The following is a 14850-nucleotide window of genomic DNA, read 5'->3' on the forward strand; positions in this document are numbered from 1 at the left end:
CTGATTATTTTTCTTACGCTGTTTCATCACTTTGTTTATAACAGGACATTACTGTATGTATTATTCACATTGACAGTGACATCCTGGTTGCATTGTAGGGGGTGTAAGTGGTGTCCATGGTGGTCCAACAATTCTGCCAAACTAGAGCGCCTTAGTACTATAAATGGCATGTAAAGTTGGGGGTTCTATAAGGGCTCGTTCATGCCAGCATTACACTGCCATTAGGGATTCAGTCTCTCTGTTCCATATTTGCAGCAGAGAAACAGAATTAAACGTCTGCCTTTTTCCCTATTGATTTTAATGGGTATTAAAAAAATAAAAAAAAAATAAAAAAAAAAAAAAGGTTTCCGTTTGCTTCTCTTCCATTAGGCTCCTGTTTTTTTTGTTTTTAAACGGAACAAATTGCGCTGTAGACTGCGCTAACGGATTTCGCTTCAGAAGCCAGAAATCTGTGCCTCTGCTCAAATCTCCATACACTGTCCCACTGATCATGATAGGGAACGGTTCACAGACACATTTAGAACAGTTTACAGTAACATTTCCAGCATCAGATTACTGTACAGCATGTGGTGAAAATGCTGCACGTTCCAGAATGCAAATGATCTGCGCACACACTGTGCAAACAACGAGCCGGAAAGGAATCCTGGGAGATTTCAGCTGTGCAGCCAGTAGAATAGTAAATACAGCTATGGTCTGTATTACAGACTGTGACTCAAGATTAGAATCCGTGTGTTTCAAAAGCTACTTAACTTTGCATTAGCTAACAGCATGGCCTTGCAAAAATGAAAAATAACCACAACTTTGTTTGCAACTAGACTTTCATTGCAACATTGTGTTCATAAACTAGCAGAAAAAGGTAACATTACTTAGTAGCGGTAGTGCTGAATGCTTCTATTACAGTCTAATAGGAAACCCAACACTTATCTGTTCATATGGATCACATCGGCCCCATGAATAGTGATCTGCCAACATCCTAATGTACTCCCCGTTAGTCATTAAATGTCCGCAGGAATTCAGGCAGCAGCTACATGCAGCAAAGTGTTAACATGTTTTCTCATACAGTAAGTGGTGGCGTTGCCTCCCATCACTAGGATTCTTCCAAACATGTTCCTAATTATAAGCCTTAAGAATAATTGGGCTAATTAAAGGCTGTTAGAAGAAAGCACCAGCTCATATTAAAGCCTCAGGGGCAGAATCAGACAGACATTTGTCACAGATTACAGCATTGTTATTTTACTCCCCGGCATCCAGACAGAATTCAGATGGAAAAGCATGTTCGATCCCACAGTATAAAAGAGTGTATGCATGTCCGGCTCAGGGCTGACTCACACAGGCGTAAGACGCCCGCATATTATATGACCAATACACAGTGCTAAACCCAATTGATTTTTATTGGGCCGCTCACATTGGCGTTTTTTTTTTTAAATGCGTAATATGCAGCAATATAGGCTATGGGGATTTAACTTACGCAACAAATACGCATGTGTACTCGTGAAAAACATGCCCATGTGATTGAGCCCTCAGACAGCAATACTCCAGGAGCAGAAAGCAAATCCCTAGGTATCGTACAGAGAAAAAAAAATGACGTGTTTTGTTACCTATTCTCACCTATGTAAATATAGGCTGAAAAATGATAGGAAGGTAGTGGCTTTGTGAAGCGTGTAATTTAGTCTCTTCATGTCTCGTCTCGGACAGATCAAAACACTACTAATTCGATGGTGCCCATCAGTGGAGTACATAGAAGACATAGTACCCTATATCAATAACTCTAATCCCTCTGCCTGTTTACCATTTATGGTGTCATAAAGGACCGGGGGGCCTGGTGTTTGTTTCCCGTTCCATGCTCTTTAAAATGACCAATTCTGCAACCTCCTTGTTTAGTAACAATCAGGGTTGTAACTATAGCGGATCCAGGGGATACAGTTGCACCCAGACCCAGGAGCCTAATGGGGCCCATAAGGCCTCTCTTCTCCATATAGGGAATTCAGTACTATGAATAAATCATAATTGGGGAGCAGTGTTACAGATTTTGCATTGGTGCCCAGAAGCTTCAAGTTACGCCCTCTGCTAACAACGCAGTTAATCTGTGAACGGTAAGGGGGGTCCTGCATATATCCTCACTACACAGCAGCGAAAATCCGAGCTGGAGCCCCCTCTCTTCAAGGTCCACCAAAGCAGTTGCATGGTTACCTCTATGGTATGTACACCCTTGGTGCCCACCAAGTGTAAAAGTTTACCTCCCACTTCCCTATGAAATGTAAAGGAGGCAAATCCTACTTACATGTAGCAATCTGCCATCAGAAACACTTCTAGCACATCCATAGTATATGCCATAAATCACTAATCAGTTGGGTTCAGACCTCTGGGACCACAGCTATTGGAAGAACAGGAACTCCTGGACCCCCATTTCCTGATACAAAGAGTCTGCCAGCTACATCGCTTGTACGTATATACACAGATCACAATAATAGTAAAGTCTCGTTAGATACATATCGGAGCAGATTTACTACTGAAAATGCAGCAATTTTTTGGTGCACATTGCACCAGAAAAAAAAAGTGCCTTACATGCTTTGCACCACATTTATGATGCGCTTTAGACTTTTTTCCGCCACATCCAAATGGGCGTTCGGCTTTACCAAGAAGGGGGTATGGCCTAACTACAATCTCGTACGCCAAATACGTAACAACATTTTGGTACAAAAACTAGTGTAAAAAACGTAGCCAACTAACGGGTGATAATAAACTTAGACTAGACAGGCAAAAGACCCACCAGACTTATCATCCACCATGAGCCACTGTGATAAATCCGGTGCATTATAAGACTGCCTCTCCAAGACTGCACTGGGTAACTGTTGGAAAGGTACAATGGGGCAGATTTACTATTACTGTCTATCATCTACATTATCCCTTTTGATCCCCTGGAAGCTTAAAAAAATTACACCCCACCAGTTGCCAAGGTGTTCATTTTCATGCCGAATCACTCGTATAAGTTCTTCTGAGCACCGTGGTTTGCAGTTCAACGACCAGGGATTAATAATGTCAATTTCCTCTCCCTTTAACTGCCTTAAACCAATGACAATAGTATGATCCCCTCCACCAAATCGCTAAAGCATAGCTGCAGCGGCTCGGAGCAGTTCTGTTCTATATTAAGGAGTATAGTCACAAGAAGAAGAATTCGCTCTCATTTCTCTTTTGTTTCCACCAGTGAAGTATGACAGATTTACACAGATTCTAATTTGTTGTCTATTGTCTTCCCCACATCTGACATGTGCACATCCATAAATGATGTATTTAATTTGCTAAACATCCTATTGCCAAATAGAAGCGAGTTGTTTTTCTTTTAATTACAAGAAGAAAAAAAAAACCCTGCGCCATTTCTTTAAAATAATGAGCTCTCAGCTGTAAGAGGAAAAAAGCATTGGCAAGAGAAGAGCATGCATATATTAACGTGTATGTATGTAGCAATTAAACCTGAAAATAAAAACATGTTCTGGGCTTAAAAAGTTAGAGAACATTACAAGACTGGAGAAAAAAAACCTAAGGGGGGTTAGCATATAGCAATCTGGACCACTACTCCCATCTGTTAGGTTTGCCACATCTATAGCAGGCGTATATACCGGTAAATGATCCCAATATATACACACACAATGTATCTATAGACTACCAGACTTCCATGAGCCTGACATGAGCTGTAAGAGTCATTTTGGCATATGTTGGGGCTGTATGTTTGGAATATACAATGGGAGATTTACCCAGGGTTCCTATTGACTGCTACCCTACCAAATATGAGTAAGAAGTAGGGAAAGTGGAAGACCACAAGACTGGACCACATTTTTTCTAATGAAGACCATTTGCAAAATTGCAGCAATTTCCATTATACTGGTTGTTTGGGAATTGTTCACCGCAATAAAAAAAAACAAACATAAAAACGAAGGAGTATAGATAAAAATAAATATTCAGGTTGGCAATATTGACATTCCCAGTATTCATTGCAAAAGAAAAAAAATGGCAGAAAAGGCAATATACATCCTTTGATTGTGAGAAATTGAGATTTCAGTGACTTATGAGCCAAACTAGACATTGTTCATGCCCCCAACAATAACTATGTTTAAGTATACGGACTTTTAAGCAGAAATAGAAAAAAAAGGTTAAAAATTGTTCTGCAAGTAACAGGTTTTTTAAATCTATACTGATTAATTCCTAATTATTTTTCTTAACAGGTCAAAGATTTTCCAGACACTTTGTAGATGCATTGGAACAAGTTGATAAACAAAGTAAACTTCATGGAGGCAGGAATATACTATATTATTACAAGTCCAACACAATTCTGAAAGCCCCATGGAAAGTGGCAGCGAGGATATGCCTGAAAAGACTTTTTGGTGTTGTGCTTGGACCAGCAACAAGTAAGGCTGCATACGTAAAAGTATGGCCTGATACAGACAAGAAGTTGTTGCTCAATTGTGCAAAATTACCAATTATTGCAGTGAGTTACTGTATTTAAGGACACCAGTTTTCTAAACACACTTTGCCCTTTGGGAAAAAAGTATATGTGATTTGCTGGAAGCGTTAAAGGGGTTGTCCCGCGCCGAAACGGGTTGTTTTTTTTTCAATAGCCCCCCCGTTCGGCGCGAGACAAACCCGATGCAGGGGTTTAAAAAAAAAACCCGGATAGTACTTACCCGAATCCCCGCGCTCCGGTGACTTCTTACTTACCTTGCGAAGATGGCCGCCGGGATCTTCACCCACGATGCACCGCAGGTCTTCTCCCATGGTGCACCGTGGGCTCTGTGCGTTCCATTGCCGATTCCAGCCTCCTGATTGGCTGGAATCGGCACACGTGACGGGGCGGAGCTACGAGGAGCAGCTCTCCGGCACGAGCGGCCCCATTCAGAAGGGAGAAGACCGGACTGCGCAAGCGCGTCTAATCGGGCGATTAGACGCTGAAATTAGACGGCTCCATGGAGACGAGGATGCTAGCAACGGAACAGGTAAGTGAATAACTTCTGTATGGCTCATAATTAATTCACGATGTACATTACAAAGTGCATTAATATGGCCATACAGAAGTGCTGAACCCCACTTGCTTTCGCGGGACAACCCCTTTAAGCAATCTTTCAGTTTCGGGGCAAAATTCAGCCTCGGTCCCAGAGAACGCAGGGGTGTATTTTCTGCAGTTTTTCTCTGCTGTCCCTCCAATCCACCAGTTCCAGGTCCCGTTTTCAGCCTTCCAAGAAAACTGACTACCAAATCCCAACAGTGCATTGATCGTGTTAGACTACCAATGCACGATACCTGCGCTCAGATTGACCAAAGCCGAGCATGTGATGAGCACAAGCCAATCAGAGAGCAGTGCACAATTTGCATTGGGTAGTTATAAAATGTGCTACAACCATGTTGGATGGCAGAAAATGGGACCCAGAAGTGGTGGATCGAAGGGGCAGCAGAGAAGAACAGCAGCAGGTAATATGGCCCCTCTCTCGTCCCAGGACAGAATTTTGTCCTGAAACCAAAAGGGTTGCTTTAACATTGGAGAAACTTCAAAGAATGTTAAACTGCACCATACTGTAGTATAACTTTTACGTGAAAGTATTGCAATGACTCTCTTTAGAGATGCAGGAGTGTCCATATAAAAACACGTGGAAGACTACAAGGCGGCTAAAATTTAGTATTGTGACACTGAGGACCCTTCATCAGGATGAGTATTTTTAAAACAGTTAGCCTTTTGTAGTCCATTGGCAAACTGTAGGCTTCTTGGATAGTTTGGCAGCCCGTTGGTAGATAAGCAAAGATCACATTGGTCAAGCCTTCTGTGTCACGAAGACAGCACTTACGATGGTAGCTTTACAGTCATGTCCTCTGCAGAGTTCCGTGTACGAGTTGTATCGAACATATATCACCCAGCTGCCGATGAACACCGCCAGCCATGAGAAGAAGAGGTATTTAATCCGCATATATGACAAGCGAGCCTGTTGATACAAAACACAGCCCTGTTACACCGATCATCCATTCATCTAATCATACAATTGTCACTGAAATACTCAACCATTGTCTAAGCATTTCACAACTAGAAACAGATTTAGAGATTTCGAAGCTCATCTGAAATCTTAGTGTTTTCAAGTCCAAAGGGAAAGCAATTTCCTAAGTGGAACATCTGCTACCTTATTCGCTGTAGGAGAATAGACCAGTCCTAGAAGATAACTTTCATTTTAAGAAAATATTAAAATCAAATTGAGTGGATAATAAATCCAAGAACACTATAATGCATCAAACCTGTGACAGGCTGACGGGCCTCACACGAAAGATAAAAAAATCATAAAAAAGAGGAGGAGAAGCGGTGGCCTTCAGTACTCCTATTTCTACTCATTCAGATGTTCCTGACTGTTCTAGGCCTTACTAGGGTTCTGTCATTAGAAAAAAAAATTCCATACTCACCTATTCCTTCCCAGTTAGTCTTCTTACTGCATCTTTCCCTCGCCGATCTTTTCCTGGCTCCTGCAGTCCCCCAGGTCACCTCACCTCCAGCCGGCCGATTCTTCTGCTTCTGGTGACAAAGCGTCCATTCTCGGCATTCTCCTTCTTGCAGGTTGGTGTAGCCAGTCACCAGTAACATAGCGTTCACAGCGTAGCAGGGAAAGCAGAGCTATTTCCGAAACTGCACGTGCGCACTGCCTCTCTACAATAGTATATGAACACTCGCAGTAAGACTGTGCACATGCGAAGTCTTGGCAATAGCTCGGCATTCCATTCTAGGCAGTGAACACTATGTCACTAGTGACATAACTTACACTGACCTGCAGGAAGAAGAATGCCGAGAATGGACGCTCCATAACAAGGAGGAGGAGGATCCGGCCGGCTTGCGGTGAGGTGACCCAAGGGACTCTCATTCCCTATACCTCCCATAGACAAGATGATGGATGGATAAAAATATGAAATCACTATAAGAAATGCATGGGATTTTAATCATTAGCACCGAGCTGCCCTTTTATCCCCTGCTTGGCTAAGAGCTTTCCCAACAAATTTTTGTTTATTTCACCTCTTGCCCTGCTCTGGGTGCTTTTGGCAGCCAGCTTGTGACAGCTCAAACCCCTGACTAATGGTGGAACCTTGTTGCTCGGGCAAATGTGCACTTTTCACCATATTTTTTTCCACCGTGTGTATATTATGTATATTTTATATATCTCCTAAAATCAATCTCAAAAGGAACTGGTCTAATATTACCAAACTGTCACTGTTGTGGCTCTTATACTGGCTCTACGCATTGTAGCTGTGTAATCAAACCTGCCTCATCAGGGCTCTAATACTAGAACAATATTCATAGCTATGAAGAAAGTAATAGAGAAAGATGTTGAGACTACTTTTGGAAAATGTAACAGCTATAGATCTACATCAGCCCATCAGTGAACCAATGTCATTGCTTGCTGCAATATTATTCGCATGCATGCGCACCCCGGCTTGTGCACATCATTGTATGCGAATGGCCAAGCCTTTGTCTGGGTTTGGGCGCGTGCACTATGGTGTTTGCTCTGACGTGTTTACTGGCTGGTCGGCTGCCCGTTGGTGCATTCGCTTTGGTGGGTGTGAGGCGGCCTAAGTTTCAGCCTAAATAAAGCGCATGTGCGATGACTTGTTCCGACATGCGATATTTGGTTGCCAGCTTTGATGTCCTGCTTGGGGTTATAATCAGGCCAGTCAAGCGCCCAGCAATGGGAGGGCATTTGGGCCTAATAATCGGTGTCCATGCTGATGCTAAGCTGTTATCAATGTGGCGCCCAGTCTACCATAAAGTCTAGGCGTTCTTTCTATCTATGCATATTGACGTATATACAGTATATATGCATGCAAGACTATCACATGAATAGGCGTATCTACAGTGAATAAGCTATTAAATATAGTTGGACTATTCCTTCCAGTGAAGAACATCTGGTACAAGGTCACGAAGTGAAAAGCAAATGCTTTTCTTGCTAGAAAACCCAAAATGTCGATTAAGATTGTATTTCTCACAAGCTATAGAAATACCTATATATTCTACGGGGTATTTTTTAATATGTGCTGCAGTTGTCAGCTTAGATAAAATTATATTGGAGCAGAGCACACACAGTCACACTGCAATATTATATTAATGGTTTTGAAATGATTCTGTTTATGACTATATTACTACTATGTGCATGAACTGGCAGCTGGGTTAATTGTACTTGTCAAACAACATTGTGGAATTCATTTTGCCAACACTCAGAACAGTAATATATGAAATATTAGTACCATCATCAAATAATACAGGACTATGTTCCCAAGTGTACAACCGTTTGGAGTGGCAGAAAACGGCAATGTTACTGCACTGCAAAATCTATGCACATCTGTTTTTTTGCATAAATGTTATTTTCAAGTAACTGCAACCATTTAAAAAAATAAAACTGTGATACCCAACAAGTGCCATGTGTGGCCTTTTGTGCTGCATGGGCACAGGAGAAAGCAATACATTAAACCTGTATCAAACTGCTTGTTCTACCCAAACGTAGATAACACAAGGTAGGTTATCTGTTCTCCATAAGTAGAGAGATGGTGAAAGAAAACTTAGCCAACTTAAATGAATTCAAGTCTCCAGGTCCAGATGAATTACTTCCTAAGATACTGAAGAAAGAAGCAGATGTAACTGCTGAACCACTCGCCCTAATCTTTGAAAATTCCTGGAGAGCAGGAAAAAGCCCAAATGCTGCTCCTATCTTCAAAAAAGGGAATAAAGAGAACCCAGGAAACTACAGGCCTGTGAGCCTGACTTCAATACTGTGAAATATCTTTGAACAAATTATTAAACCATGTGTATGCAAGTACTTGGATGTCAAAAAGGCAAAAACACAATTCTGGGATGTATAAAGAGACTAGATCTAGAGATGAGCGAGCATACTCGCTAAGGCAAACTACTCGAGCAAGTAGTGCCTTATGCGAGTATCTGCCCGCTCGTCTCCCCGTCGACACCCAAATCTTTAGAGACGAGCGGGCAGGTACTCGCATAAGGCACTACTCGCTCAAGTAGTTTGCCTTAGCAAGTATGCTCACTCAACTCTAACTAGATCACATGAGCTAATTATCCCCCTCTACTCTTTCTTGGTCAAACCTTGTCTGGAATATGGTGTTCAGCTCCAGCTCCAGGCACCTTAATTTAAAGTTAAAAAAAAGAAGACCTTGACAAACTGGTGTGAGTTCAGAGAAACTATATCCTACAAGGAAAGGTTAAAGGATCTGTGAATGTTTAGCTTGCAAAAAAAAAAGGCTGAGAGGAGACTTAATAGCTATCTACAAATATCTGAGGGTCTGTCACAGTACAGAGGGATCAGCCCTATTCTCATTTGCACAAGGAAAGACTAGAAGCGATTAGATGAAACTGAAAGAGAGGAGACACATTAGATATTAGACAGTGAGGGGCATCAATGAGTGGAACAGGTTACCACGGGAGGTGGTGAGTTCTCCTTCAATGGAAGTCTTCAAACAAAGGCTGGACAAATATCTGTCTGGGATGATTAAGTGATCCTGCATTGAGCAGTGGGCTGGACCCGATGACCCTGGAGGTCCATTCCAACTCCATGATTCTATGTTATCTGACAGGTCTTCTCCTCCTTTATGGAGACACGAACTGTATTTTAAGACGATCAACACTAGTCATAAATCTACAACTCTGCTCTAAAGTTGGCGGATGATGTTTCTATATAAAAATTTCCATTCTGTTTGGATGAATCCTGTCTACTAGGATGACATTGATTAGTCTCTTGTGAGAATGCAACAGTTTCCATATGGAGTCTGGTGAAACATGCATCAGCAATAGTTCGAGATTAACTGCCTCATTATAGACTTGTTCCATCTTTACTACAGGTCAACTCATAAAAGTTTGAATATGGTAGGATATATTTTTGTCAGGTTAACCTTTTGACAACCAGGATAGCATGCTGCTCTCGTATATCCAAAGAAAATGCACACAAACAAAATTTAAAAAACGTAAAAAGTTTTTTCACAATTTTAGCGGGTTCCATTATTTTCCAAGAAGCTAAATCTGAGCTAAAACTGCAGACTACGTAGAACTCTACAGGGTTAGTAGTTATTTAGATATCTTGTCAGAGAATGATTGCTAAAATCCATGTGTAACAGCTGGTCATGAAGCACAGAGCGCATCTCCAATGACTCAAGTTCTGGAACGTCTCAGCAGACAGAAGCAAAAGCAGTCATAGATTTGGATATGTGAAGACATCTAGTCACTGACCCGCCATTACATGAGCCAACACTAAGGGAGAGGCCAACGAAAATTGAGTAGGCTTAGCTACTTGATGAACTGCAGATGACGCAACCAAGAGGAAATACTGACGAATATCAGGCTAAAAAACAAAGCTGTAAATGTGAAAGCTGTGGATAAACTATTCTATGATGCTAATGAGTTTCCACTGAATTTAAAGCGAATCTTGATGTGGGAATAGATTTTAACTCCACCTGTATGAATTTTAATGATGAATCATAGCATAACCTGACAAAGTCAATATTCTGTGCAGGCAGTAGGGACTAGGATGGCATTAGCCGATATAGTAAATGGCTGCATTGAAAATTTTTTTTTTAAAACTTGACAGAACAGAACAAGTCAAGGAGCAACTCTAAAAACTGGAACTTTTCTTTAGTAATAATTCAGGTACCTGGTTTTGATCCAATGAAACTAAATGATAACAGTATCCCCCCATATTACATTGAACTTTTAGAAGAAAATAGTCCCCCTTTCGTATGCCATCTTTGTAGAGGCACAGTCTGCAGACAGTAACTCTGTTAACTAGCACCTCTCAGATCCCTTGCCCAGACATCTCTTGGGCTACAGTGGGAGATATTAGACATTATGAAAAGTACAGTGACTGAAGGACAGTTCAACAATGACGAAAATCTATATGGGCCATGTACTAATTGGCATGAATTCTGTATTATTTGTTGCAGCGTAGCACTTTCACCTAGCCAGTAGAGTCATAGGTGTGCCATCAATATGCTTGCGTTTAATTCATTCCTTTGCTTAAGGGCTTATTCATGCATGTGTGATTTTGTCAGTGTGCAGTCCACGTTTACAACAGGCTGCACACGGACAGGACATAGACTCAATCCCTTTTCAGACATGCAATTTTTTTTAAGTTTTCTTTTTTATATGAACCCACGGTCTGTGCAAAAAAATACAAAATTCCAGCATGTTCTGAGCCGTAGTGCTCAGACAGCACTTTGACTCGCATCCGTGCGCTGTCCAATGCAAGTTGCACCCGAGAACCTTGGACACAACTTGCACACACATGTGTGAATTAGCCCTTTGACAGTTATACACCCAGGCATCATATGAGAGAGATGAAGAATAGTTAGATCATATATATCGGAAGCTGTAGATCTATAAATAATTACACTTTATGAGCAGGATGCTGAATAACCATAGATGAGGCTCTAAAAGGTGGTCAAATAAGTTAGGACCTGTTTACATCTAATCATTGGCTCCATCCAAGGGTCCCATCAGGACCCCTAGACAGAGACCAGATAGAACCTCTCAGGCATTTTATAAAACTTCTGAAGCGGAAACCAATAGGTCTCCATTTCAGCAGGCTTACATTCATCTGTGCCATGCATTCGCCATAAAGAAAAGTGTAATAGAGTGCTATGGGTCTCCATTTCTGCAGTTGTCTAGCACAGCAGTTGTGCTCACCGACTAAGGAGATGAGCAACTGCTGTGCTAGACTATGTCCCTCAGTTCCAAAGAGGTGACTGGAGCAGTAGTCACCCATTATGTTTTTAGTGGAATCGCCTCTTTAAGCCCAAGAGACGCTGGAGACACTGCATGTCGCAGGCTATGTGCAAACTCCAACCCGCTGTAGGTAGAGCAGGGGTGATTGACTACATTACCTTTACATCATCTATGGGAAGCAGCTTAGTGGAAGTTCAGTTGACAGAAAAATATCCAGGACTACAAAGAATTCTTAGTTGTTACTCATTCCATTCTTGGATTGTTGGGCAATAGCTCAGGAGCGTTCTGCATGATACTTTAATATTCAGAAACCTAGAAGAGCCTGCAGTGACTTCACACATCCAGATTACAGGTCAGCGTTCGGAAGACAAGCTGTCTTTCGCCGGAGGTTCCTCTAAAGTGAATCTGACACTAAATATGCACAACAGCGCACACACATAAAATATACTGTGCCGTTATGAGTCCTTTGTATTCATGCTCCTTTGTCTCCTTCCACCCCCTCACCATTGAGTGATGAGTGCCATGTGCACATGCAGATGGAGCATTACCAGAAACAGTGGTGTACACTCAAATTGTCAAATGCTACTTTTTTCCCAGCATATCTTCCCATTTGGATGCAGCACATACAGTATAACTGCATTAGGCAAATGAACTAATTAAACTCAAGAATAATGGTAACACCTGCACTACTTAGGTGAAAGCATCACACTGCAACAGAAAATACAGAATTCCTACCCTTCAGTGATACAACGCTGATCAGATTTAGCATAACGTCAAACATCAGCCACTGTAGTCCGAGAAGTAATTCAATACAATCGTGCTCTTAAATGGCAGAAAAGCAGCAAATGCTAGAATCATGGCTATCTGTTGCTTTATTGCAGAAAGTGATGCATCTGCTCAGGGCTAACTCCTCTTCAGGTGTCTGGCCATGATAATAAATGGATATTAGAAGCAGTGAATCTAGGTAATGCTCATTGATCTGTGATAGAGCGGCCTGATTCAGTCTGGATTTGGGGAAGTATTATGAAGTGCTTTATGAATAAAACGTAATTTTGTGCGTGAAGGAGCACTTCATCAGTCACTTCCCCAGATGGAATCAGTTTAGTTTGAAAAGCAAAAAAAGGGAGATGCCTCATTATGAGAAGTTTCCTGTACAAAACGCTTGGCGTCACGTATCACTGCAGTATAGGAAAATATGCTTCTCAGTCTCAACAGATGTAGAATGCTGATGAACGCGATCAGGCTTTTTATAAGAATATCCAGTAAAATGGATTTACATTCAGTAAATGCCCCCCTACCATTAAAGATGGTGATCTTCTAGTTCCAGCTTCAGATTAGTGAGGTTGATGCAATGGCGGTTCCACTAAGTCCGTTTGCATGGATGCATCGGTCCTGCAAAGAAATCAAATAGTAAGTTTAATATATAGTCAATGTAATAGTTTAAAGTTGCATTAGATGGGCGACCTTTAAAAAGTTTTGCAATTACATAAAAGACAAACACCCCGCACTTTGATACTAAAATGGACCTAAAAATAAACAAAAAAATTGTTCCTGGTCCATTCTTTATACCTTACCTTCCATGGAGAGGACGTCCAAAGAGACAGATTGCCATTAGAGATGAGCGAACCTACTCGTTTCGAGTAATTACTCGATCGAGCACCGCGATTTTCGAGTACTTCAGCACTCGGGTGAAAAGATTCGGGGGGCGCCGGGGGGGCGGCGTGGCGGAGCGGGGGGTAGCAGCGGGGAACAGGGGGGAGCCCTCTCTCTCTCTCCCCCTCTCCCCCCCACTCCCCGCTGCAACCCCCCACTCACCCACGGCGCCCCCCGAATCTTTTCGCCCGAGTACGGAAGTACTCGAAAATCGCGGTACTTGGGCGAAAAGGGGCATGGCCGAGTAGGCTCGCTCATCTCTAATTGCCATTTATAGGCCCTATTCACACGGGCTACAAAATCGCATGTATGTGAAGTCCATGATTTCCAATGCGTTCTTTCAGGCAACAAAACATCTCTCATGTGAATGAACCCATTGGAAACCCTGGGCTTCACATACATGCGATTTTGTAGCCCATGTGAATAGGGCGCACCATTTGGTGTGACTTCATGATGGACATTATATCATTGAGTAAGGAGGGTGAACTGTCTTCTTGGAACAGCACAAAATTACAATTAGTCTGCTTATTTCATGTTTTAGCCCTTTTAAAACGCAACAAAAAACAACAACAACAAAAAAAAAAAGCAAAAAAAAAAAACTTTGAACTTTTGAAACTAATTTTCAGGCAAACACAGAAATTAAAAATAAAATCTGCATCTTTAAATAACAGGAGAGTATCATATAATAAACTACTAAATATATGAACAGCTATAACCCACTATATGTACTTGTAAAAATAACAATGTCTCAATTAAACCAGAACATAACCCAAAAACAATAATCATTCTACAAAAGTGAAACCACAAGCTTTTCCAACTATAGCACAGGTCACATAAGGAAATGTCAATTACAACTGTGGTAACGGAATGTGCCCTTCCGCTTGGTGAAGTTAACCAAAACCTTAGAATTCACTTCCTTGAAGCTCAAACTGTAATACTTAATAACTGTACCTCCAATGTTAATCAAAAGGGTCACTCCGGTGAAATTTGTTTTTCCATTCATGATATAGAGCTAATCCGCCAGTATATGTACCGTACATCTACTAGTATTTACCTGGTTTAAAGAAGTTGTCCCGCGCCGAAACAGTTTTTTTTTTTTATTCAATAGGCCCCCTGTTCGGCGCGAGACAAACTCAAGGGATGGGTTAAAAAATAAAAAAAAAGGTTTAGTACTTACCCGAATCCCCGCGCTGCGGCGACTTCTTACTTACCTTACCAAGATGGCCGCCGGGATCTTCACCCACAATGCACCGCGGGTCTTCTCCCATGGTGCACCGTGGGCTCTGTGCGGTCCATTGCCGATTCCAGCCTCCTGATTGGCTGGAATCGGCACACGTGACGGGGCGGAGCTATGAGGACCAGCTCTCCGGCACGAGCGGCCCCATTCACCAGGGAGAAGACCGGACTGCGCAAGCGCGTCTAATCGGGCGATTAGACGCTGAAATTAGACGGCACCA

The 14850-nt window shown here is 41.9% G+C and overlaps 1 protein-coding gene across 1 annotated transcript in view; it reads right to left on the bottom strand.

Moving 5' to 3' along the window:
• Nucleotides 1-14850, bottom strand: part of DIPK1A (divergent protein kinase domain 1A) — a 132830-nt gene that overhangs the window by 12911 nt on the left and 105069 nt on the right. The window contains exons 2-3 of the mRNA XM_066597355.1: nt 13039-13132; nt 5832-5966 (exon numbers count right to left, since the gene is read on the bottom strand). Of these exons, the coding sequence (XP_066453452.1) occupies nt 5832-5966; nt 13039-13041 (138 nt within the window). The 5' untranslated portion in view covers nt 13042-13132. The remainder of the gene's footprint in view (nt 1-5831; nt 5967-13038; nt 13133-14850) is intronic.

Source organism: Eleutherodactylus coqui, chromosome 3, assembly GCF_035609145.1.
Source record: "Eleutherodactylus coqui strain aEleCoq1 chromosome 3, aEleCoq1.hap1, whole genome shotgun sequence".
Lineage (NCBI taxonomy): Eukaryota > Metazoa > Chordata > Amphibia > Anura > Eleutherodactylidae > Eleutherodactylus > Eleutherodactylus coqui.